This window comes from Microtus ochrogaster, unplaced genomic scaffold, assembly GCF_000317375.1.
Source record: "Microtus ochrogaster isolate Prairie Vole_2 unplaced genomic scaffold, MicOch1.0 UNK10, whole genome shotgun sequence".
Classification (NCBI taxonomy): domain Eukaryota; kingdom Metazoa; phylum Chordata; class Mammalia; order Rodentia; family Cricetidae; genus Microtus; species Microtus ochrogaster.
Window position 1 is genome coordinate 9,510,523 of NW_004949108.1, and position 9,919 is coordinate 9,520,441.

Below are 9,919 nucleotides of genomic sequence, written 5' to 3' on the forward strand. Positions count from 1 at the left end.
GAGAAGAAGAAGAAGAAGAAGAGGAGGAGGAGGAGGAGGAGGAGGAGGAGGAGGAGGAGGAGAAGGAGAAGAAGAAAAAGAAGAAGAAGAAGAAGAGGAAGAGGAAGAGGAGGAGGAGGAGGAAGAGAAGGAGAAGGAGGAGGAGGAGAAGAAGAAGAAGAAGAAGAAGAAGAAGAAGAAGAAGAAGAAGAAGAAGAAGAAGAAGAAGAAGAAATGAAAGTAAAAAAAAGAATAGAAAGTGCAGAAACTTTCAAGGGAGAAGGAACATGCAGTCCAGAAAAAAAAATTTAGAAAAAAAAATCTATCAGTGTTCTTCAGCCAAAGATCACCAAGAACATGGACACATCTTTGAGAACTGGGATCTGGAAAGCTAGAAGCTGTTAGTGACTTGGCTGCAGGGTTGGGTGGAAGGTTCACAGATAGTGTAGAAGAGTCTTACAACAAGATTTGCTCTCCAAGGAAGAAAGGAATAGCGCCGCTCCTGGACATTCCGAGTACTCTGCAAACTCCCTCTCCTCTGGCTGGCCAGGAGATTGTCACCAGCCCTGTCAGCACAGTTGTTCAGGAGCTTCTTTAATTCTGCTCTCTGTGTGCATCCTAGCAGAGCCCTAAGCAGACTTCTGGAGTTCTCTGCACAGCTCCCTCCTCTTGGTCTTCTTTGACTAATTGTGCTCCACCCCTAAGACTTTGCCTCCTCAAGGTACTGACAAGGGAAGAGGGCTATGTTGCTTGAGGCCTTATCCCTCTGCTGCCACCTGGAGAGACTCATCTCTGGGTCTCTCATCTCAAGGACCCCAGTCCTACATTGCCACTGTAAAGCCTAAAAACACTGCCCAGTTCCCTGGTTTATGGTAGAAGGCAACTCAGTATACATTGTACATCGTGGCTGGGGATGATTGACAGAAGAGGGTGCTGTAACAAAATACCTTAGACTCAGTAGTTTATGAACAGCAGAAATGTAACCATCATAGGCCTAGAAGCTGAACATCTAAGATCAAGTCCCTGGCAGATTCTGTGTCTGGTTAAGTGGTGATATCTTTTTGTTGTTGTTGTTTTGTTTTTGTTTTATTTATTTATTTATTAAAGATTTCTGTCTCTTCCCCACCACCGCCTCCCATATCCCTCCCCCTTCCCCAATCAACTCCCCCTCTCTCATCAGCCCAAAGAGCAGACCAGGTTCCCTGACCTGTGGGGAGTCCAAGGACCTCCCACCTCCTTCCAGGTCTAGTAGGGTGAACATCCAAACAGCCTAGGCTCCCACAAAGCCAGTTTGTGCAAATAAAGCTTGCCTGAAGGTTAGAGGGTGGAGCTAGTCACCAGCTAACCATAGAGGTCTGGAGGTCTGTACAGACAGACAGGAAGTGATATGGCTGGGCAAAAAGAGGAAGTGAGAGGAAATAGGAACTCAGTCTCTTTATCAGTTGCGAAGTTGAGAGATAAGGTGACTGTGGTTTTGTTCCTTTGTCTCTGATCTCTCAGCATCTTCACCAATATCTGACTCTGGGCTTTTATTATTAAGATCTATTATGAAATAATTGTTCGGGTTTGCAGATGAGAGAGGGTGGTGACCAGGTTAAACTCAGGGATGGTGTATACTTTGAACTTAAGCATGGTTCATTAGATATTTTAATATTCATTTGCAATCTCTCAGAAAGGGACAAGGGGCAGTGCCTGCTTATAACCCCCATATTCAAGAGGCTAAGGCAGAAGGATTTTAAGTTCAAGGCCAGTCTGGGATGCAAAAAGAGCTCAAGGCAACCATGGAACACATTAGTGAGGCCCTGTCTCAATAAAAAAGTGAAAATGGTGTGTATTATAACTTTAGACAATATTCCCAGTGCTTTGTATGTGTGCGTTGGTGTGGTTTTGTTTTAGAGATGCTCCTTCTTTCTCAATCAGGTCAATATTTTAGACTTTCAGTGCTGTAGGAGCTGCGGGTTGCATTCCACCACCCAGCTCCTGCCACCGGCTAGCTTTACCCAAAATAACAACACACAAATTGTATTGTTTTAAACACTGCTTGGCCCATTAACTCTAGCCCTTACAGGCTAATTCTCATATCCCGATCAACCCATCTCTAATAATCTGTGTAGCATCAGTCTTACCAGGAAAGATTCTATCTAGCCTACGTCCATCCTGGGTCTGAGCTTCATGCGTCTGCCCGGGAGAGGGGAGCATGGCCTCTGAGCTCACTTCCTCTTCCTCCCAGCATTCTGTTCTGTTTACTCCTCCCACCTATGTTTTAACCTATGAGACCAAGCAGTTTCTTTATTACTTAACCAATGACCTTCCTCCATCATTTCAGTATATAAGAAATTCGACCCAGATCCCTAGGTTAGCTGTTTCTTCCTCCTCCTGTGATCACTTGTTTCTGCCTTTATATCCTGTCTCATGTGTGTTCTTTCTGCCTAGAATGTGTCTCAAGGCTGTGTATCAAACCACACCCTCTCACGCTCAGGTCTAAATTTTCTCACCTTGGTCAGTTTGACCTCTTGCTCTCCTTCTGACTTCCCACCTTGCATTGAGCTCAGGTAGCCTGCAGCTGACAATTCAATAAGGGATGATGTCTTAGTTAGTTAGGGTTAATACTACTATGAAGAGATGCTGTTACCAAGGCAACTTATAGAAGAAGTGTTTGATTGGGAGCTTGATTAGTTTCAGGAGGTGGATCCATAACCGTCAAGACTGGAAGCAAGGCACTAAGCAGGTAGGCATGGTGCTGGAGCAGTAGCTAAGAGCTTACAGGATCCATAGGTGTAGTGAGGAGCTGGTTTAAAACTTCAAAGAAAGTCCCCAGCGTCACATCTCTGTCAACAAAGTCACACATCCTAATTCTTCCCAAGCAGTCTGACCACTGGGGACCAAACATTCAGAAATATGAGCCTATGGGGGTCATTCCCATTCAAATCACCATAGCCAGCTTCCCTGCAAGGTAGCAGCAGCAAGGCTGATAGGCAAAGGGACAAGTGGCTTTACTTGAGCAGCTCACTGACCCCAGAGACAATGCTCAGAGAAAATGCAAAAGGACAAGTGAGTGCGGTGGGTGCTGATTTGATGGGAGACAGATCTGTAGAAGGAAAGAGGTAGGTGCAGAGGAAACAGCTGGACCCAACAGAGAGATAGGGGTGTGACTGGCAGGTCCACACAGGGAGACAGACTAAATACTTATTTCTTCACGCTAGAAGATACTTTGCCGACAGGGAAGCTCATGGGAAATTTGCTGATGCGTGCTAGGAATGCTCCAGGGACACATGATGTAGAAAAATTCTGCAGGCTATCCTGTGGCATGTTAGGGTTTAATCTGAAGTCAGGCATGCTCTCTCTGATCTGTACTGACATAGGGTGTAGGATGTATTTTCTCGGGCGCCATATTCTCAGATACCATTACTGAGAGCCCATCCCTGTCATATCAGACTTGCTGTTGAGGTCCCTAGAGGTGTATCTTGTGTTTATAATTATTAGAATCCTGACTTTATTAACATGACACTTCTCTTCCTGACTGCTTCATGTCTTTTGCCTCATGAGAAACCTTTTGATTTTCTCTTTTAAAGGGGGACATCACGGTTACAAGCGAATGATCCTTTTGTCTCTTTTTAAACTTGCAGGCACAAGAAACAGACTCTATCTTTCCCTTGATCACACTCAGGCTACTGGGCTAACCTGGACCCTGTCTACAAATGTAATGGAACTTCTGTAGCTCTTAAAAACCTAAAATTCCTAGATTTTTTTTTCATCATAGATCAAGACAATCTAGCTGCAAAACTGAACATGACAAAATAGTGTATCACTATGGACTTGAGCTAACTTGATAAATTAGAATAGAACACACTCTCTAGGGGGTGCCCGCCCTAATAGGCATATTTAAAACCTCGGCATTGAGTCGCAGTTTGCAGGCTATAAACTCACCCATTGTAGCCGTACAATTCAATGCTCTTTAGGGTGGGGAGGGTAAATTTACAGAGCACTGTAGCACTCCTATAATGTAATTCCGAAGTATTTTTATTCCTTAATTAGACCCCTCGTATTCCTGTCCCTCCTGTCAACCAAGACTCAGGCAACTGCCACTCTTTGTCTCTACGGGTCTGACGCGGGACAGAATCCTGTGACTCTGGCGGCGGTGTCTTGTGCCTGGCCGCGGTGGTTTCTGCTTCTTGAGATTTACCCAGTTTAAGCTCTCATTGTAGCCCTTTCCTTGTCATCGCTAACACACTGTCCCTCCATACAGGTTTGTACCCCTGTTTGCCAATTGGAGAGCACGTGTGTTGTTCCCACTTGGAGGCTATACGTATTGGTAGGCACACTGTCATGAAAAGTCTTTGCAGCCACGAGCACTTACCTCTCTAAGGCCGTTTTCTCGCAAGAAAACTGGGCCTGTCTAGGAAACACGTGCATCACGAATTAATTGTGGATAATTAGCTGACCTGGGGGACTCTCCTCACTCTGCTCTTTCGCTCATGCTAATCTACAGGCCTTTCGGAACTAACTTCTTTGCAAGCTGAGTTTTAATGCTCTCCCTGCCGCAACAAATCGTGAACCCCTTGTCAGCTGGGATCATGTCATTTATTTTTTTTTGCTAAATTCCCAAAACGAGTATGTGTGACTGTCATCCCCATCCAAAACTCTGAATATCTGAAACAAGATATGTCGTTTTCTTCCCTGATCCTCTCCCTAATTCGTGACTCTCCATTTTACCACTAACCTATATGCTTCTTCCACTCCGAAACCTGATAATCACACCCAAATATTCTCCATCTAATTTTCTTAAGATATACACATATCTGCTTATATTATTCTCATTGAAAACCATTTAAGAATTCCACTGGCATAAATTTAAATTCCTTATACCCTCTGAGAGAATTTTCCAAACTGCCTTCCGCATCCTCTCTGGAGCTTCGTTCTTCACCAACACCCTTCTTGACTCTTCCCCTCTACTGCCTTCTCACTCCATGTCCCTAGCCCCAGCAAATTAAAACGATTGATTTCACTCAACTAATACTTATTGAAGCCTTATTATGTGACAAATATAGTGCCAAGTACTGAAGAAGTGAGAAAAACATGGGATTTCTAGTTTCATGGACTGTACTCTCTGTTGAGGAAGACAAAGCAACTATAGACATTGTCTTAATTAGCGTTCTATTGCTGTTATAAAATGCCATGACCAAAATCACCTAGGGAGGAAAGAGTGTATTTCATCTTACACATCCAAATCATAGTCCCCTACTGAGGAAAGTCAGAGCGGGAACTCAGGCAGAGCAGAAACATGGAGATGTAAACGGCCCAGAAGCCAGGGGAGCGCTGTTTACTGACCCGTTCTTCACAGCTGTTGCAGTCTGCTTTCTTATACTGCCCAAGAACCACCTGCCCAGGCTTGACACCGCCCCTGTGTGCTAGATTCTGCCCATCAATCACTAATCAAATGACACCCGGGCAATCTGATGGAGGTACTTCCTCAAACGATGCTCTTCTTTCCAAGTAACTCTAGCTTACGTCAAGTTGACAGGAAACTAGCTAGCACAATAATAGAGTGTGTATTATATTCCACTGGGGAAAGAGGTATGGGTTACCATGGGAACGTACAGCATGGGAAGTGAAAGGAAAACTAAGTTTGGAGGGATAAACAGGATCTGATTAGGTGACGGGAGACAGGGAGAGAGAAAGCTCTCTGGCTTTCTGGGTTTCCTGTAATATCACCCACCATGTTCTTTCTCCCCAGGCTATCTACAAAATGGTGGGCACCGTGATCATGATGAAGATGAATGAGGATGGCCTCACGCCTGAACAGCGAGTGGACAAGATCTTCAGCAAGATGGATAAGAACAAAGACGACCAGATTACACTGGATGAATTCAAAGAAGCTGCAAAAAGCGACCCTTCCATTGTTTTACTTCTGCAGTGCGACATTCAGAAATGAGCTGCTGTCAGTGCTGGGACTGCACAGAAGTCTTGATGTTCCATTCAGTCTGCAGCTATTCACACACACACACACACACACACACACACACACACACACACGCATACACACACACACAAACACACAGATACACACACACACACAATTGCTTGGACTACCTATAAATGGACTTGCTTCTTGTGTTTGAAACACTTGTGTGCATGAGAATGTCATTTGCTAATGAATTTTAAGAGCATATATTATAAAACAAACCTGGCAACCTGCCACAGTGTGATTCGTGTTAACACCATTTCATTAAATCTTCCTCCAAAGCCTGGGCAGAAGCGTGCCACAAAGAGTTCTATGATTTCTTGTCCATGTTTTGCTAATGCTTGTGTCTCCTTGATTACATAATGTTAGTAGCACTGAGACCCCCATGGTAATGTAACTTAATTATTGGCTGTGTCACCGTTCTCCTGTGAAACTGTACTGGACAGAGCCACAGGAGGGGCCCTTGGCTCCCTGTCTGGCCCCCACACAGCTTGTATTATCAGTGACTATAAATGTACTACATTTGCATGCCTTTTGGGTTTGCCTTAATTCTTACCTCATTTGTATCCTCTCAACCTGGAAAGAGCTGTTTTTGGATGAATGCGGCATAAAATGTAAAAATCCTGCTAAATGATAAATTAAGTATATCTATCTATATATCTACAGACACAAAGGTATTATTTATTGAAAGCAAAACATAATGGCGAGAATGTATTGATTTCTGCTTGACATTTCAAAGGCTTCCAGAAAGGTGGCAATAGATGTCCCAAATAAATTTCTAACATTTGATTTATTTCCCTAATTCTTCATTTATAATTTTCAGCTTGATGTTCATAATAGTCAGGGGTCAGCTTGCCATGGCTTACGAAGTCCACCCTTGAGCAGACGTCTTTGGGATTTGAAGAACGAATGAAAGGGGGGAGGAGTCACTTTCCAACTCCTCATCAGCCCCTCCGCTAAGGAGGGCAATGAATATGGCATGTAACATTGAAAGAAAACAGAAGATTTGTTCATTCTGGAAAACAAATGCTCACTATGTAACAATAAACTTTATCTCAGTGTGACTTTGGCGCCAACAAGTATTATGTCCTATACAACTCTGGAGGCACAGTTGGTGGGCAGCCGAGGGAGGCCCTCCAGGGTCAGTGGGAAGGAGAAAGCATGTGACTTCTTTATGTTTCACGATGGAACATAACTGATCCTTCTGACGCTGGGAAGAGAAATCTCATCTAGGACTCTAAATCGGGTTGGCATTTTCGGAGCATGCCTGGAATTGGTCTTCTTCACACAGGGCAGTCCACTGTGTTTCCTGGGATGGGGACCGCTACATCTGCATTACGCATGAGCTACTGAGCCTTTCAGGGACAGCCATGGTGACCACAGAACCAAACCAAACAAAAAACAAAACAAAAAAGCCTATCAATTTTATTTTAATTGACATAACTTCTGTAGAGCCAGCGCCTACTTATATCAAACACCGCAGCCTCTTTTCTTTATTCCTGGTGTTTGATCTTCATGAGCATTGCAAAGCACTTTTTACCAAGTGTCTCTTTTCCCTCTAGCCACTTCCTTTTGTCTTAGTACCACTAAATGACACCAGGATATGATGATTCCATCCAAGTAATTGTGACCAAGCAAAGCTTCCTATTTACTCATTGGACACCAAGGTACCTAAATTCTGCCCCCGGAGATGACACTTCCATGGCTCCTGTGCATGGTGAGGTGGAGAAGATGCATGCATGGACAGAGAGGTCTGTGAGATGTGGCACCTACCACTACTGTTCCCTCTCACTCAGTGAGGATAGCATGGGTAAGCTGGGGGTGCCAACTGGTTAAACTAGGCTCCAGTGAACCATTCGTAACAAAGCTTTGCGGACTGCCTATTAGCACCCAACCCCATTCTTATGCATGCGTGTGTGGAGGCAGCCCATGCAATGCTCATGAAGGTCAAACACCAAGATACAGGAGAAAAACACAGCAAGGTTAGAGTAAGGGGGAGGGATGGGATAGGGTGGTAGCTCTTTCCACAAGGGTGGTGAGGTGACATTAGAAGACCACCCAGAAGGACCACCGTAGAGGGAAACAAGGGAAAGAGATCGGTAACTGATGGAAATTAAATCCTTCAGCAGGCACACTTGTTCTTTTTGTAAGTCAAATGTAGAAGCCGAGTGAACAATGCAAATCCTGTACGCTTGTTTAGTCCTCCTTGGTGTAATTAGTGTAGACTGGCTGGCACAGTTGACCCTGAATCAAAAGTCATGTGTGCCCTTTGGGTTAGCATTGCTATTCCTGATCATATTGCCCTCCCTATCCTACCCCCCCCCAAAAAAAAAACTACTCACAGAAGGACCTATGAGGACATGCCCCAGGACATCTCTGATGGCTGTTTGGGGGTATAGGCAGTGGAGTCAATCTACCGACTTATCAGTAGAGGATCAGGTAAGTAGAATATGAAAGATATCTCAGGTTGGCATCCAATGTAGCCACTGGAGAGGAGACCTGGCATGCACAACATGGAAAATATTCTAAATGCTGAGTGGGAGAAAAAGAATAAAACCTGCTACACAGTATAGTAGACACACAAATGGAAGGCAACCCACGAAAGGACTAGAGTCACATTAGGTGAACGGTGGGTGGTAGCGGAGGTGGTTTTGTTACTACTACTCCATAATAACTCAACCCCCAAATCTAGTATCTTGAAACAGAAGTATTTTATCACCTCATGTGTTGAGTGTTCAGCTGGCTGGCACTGGTTTGGAGTCTGTGGTATTCTTGTACTTGTGGCTGCGGTGGAAATGGGCCTCGGGGCCAGGGATGGTTGGACCTAAAGATTTCTCTTCACAGGCTAGCTTGTGTTTCTTTACAAGGTAGCCTGGTAGCAGCAAACACTTCTTATAAGGTGATCTTGGCTCCAGCACAACTGATCCCTTTTCTTTGTCACTTCCACTGGAGTTCCCAGTTCCAAGAGAGCCATATCCTATCTCCTGTTAGGTGAAGCGAGGATCTTGGAGAATATACAGCACAAGGGATTTTGTCATCATCTTCACAACAGGATATGCCAGTCTAGCCTACGGCCACAGCTCGCATCTCATATCCCATGGGAAATATGTCTCCCAAGATGCTGTAAGAGCTGCATGTCATAATTTCTTTGGGATCAGCTTGAGGCCTGATATCTCATGACCTAAAGGCTCTTTGGATGCAGCATACTGAGTACCCTCTTAGGGTTTCTATTGCTGTGAAGAGACACCATGGCCACAGCAATTCTTATAAAGGAAAACAATTGGGGTGGCTTATAGTTCAGAGGTTTAGTCCATTATCATGGTGGAGAGCATGGAGGCTAGGAATATGGTGGCATGCAAGGCAAATGTGGTGCTGAAGAAGGAACTGAGAATTCTACATTTTTCTAAACTTATTTTATGTGTATTGGTATTTTGGCTCCCTATGTGTCTATGCCCCACACATGTGAGTTATGGACAGTTGTGAGCCACTATGTGGGTACTGGGAATTGAACCTGGGTCCTTTGGAAGAGCAATCAGTGTTCTTAACTGCCTAGCCATCTCTCCAGCCCCTGAGAACTCTACATTTTGATCCAATAGCAACAGGAAATGAACTGAGACACTGGACATGGTTTGAGCATATATGGGACCTCAAAGCCCACATCCAATGACACACTTCTCAAACAGGACCACACCTACTCCAAGGCCACACCTCCCAATAGTGCCACTCCCTGTGTTTATGGTGATCAATTACATTCAAACTACCACAAGTACCATTTTTTTTTTCTTTTCTGAGACAGGATTTCTTTGTGTGGCTCTGGCTATTCTGGAATTCCCTCTATATATCAGGCTTGCCTCAAACTCAGATATCTATCAGCCTCTGCTTCCCAAGTGCTGGGATGAAGTCCTTTGTACCAACGGGATAATTATTTCCCCTCAAACACAACATGAAGTGGTGATCTTTGCTTAGAACCATTATAAT

General features: G+C 44.4%; 1 protein-coding gene across 1 annotated transcript in view; it reads left to right on the forward strand.

Moving 5' to 3' along the window:
• Vsnl1 (visinin like 1) overlaps positions 1-7,005 on the forward strand; it is a 113,150-nt gene extending 106,145 nt beyond the window's left edge. Inside the window, exon 4 of the mRNA XM_005366550.3 lies at positions 5,714-7,005. Coding sequence (XP_005366607.1) covers positions 5,714-5,911 — 198 coding nt within the window. The 3' untranslated portion in view covers positions 5,912-7,005. The remainder of the gene's footprint in view (positions 1-5,713) is intronic.
• The last annotated feature ends 2,914 nt before the right edge of the window (positions 7,006-9,919 follow it).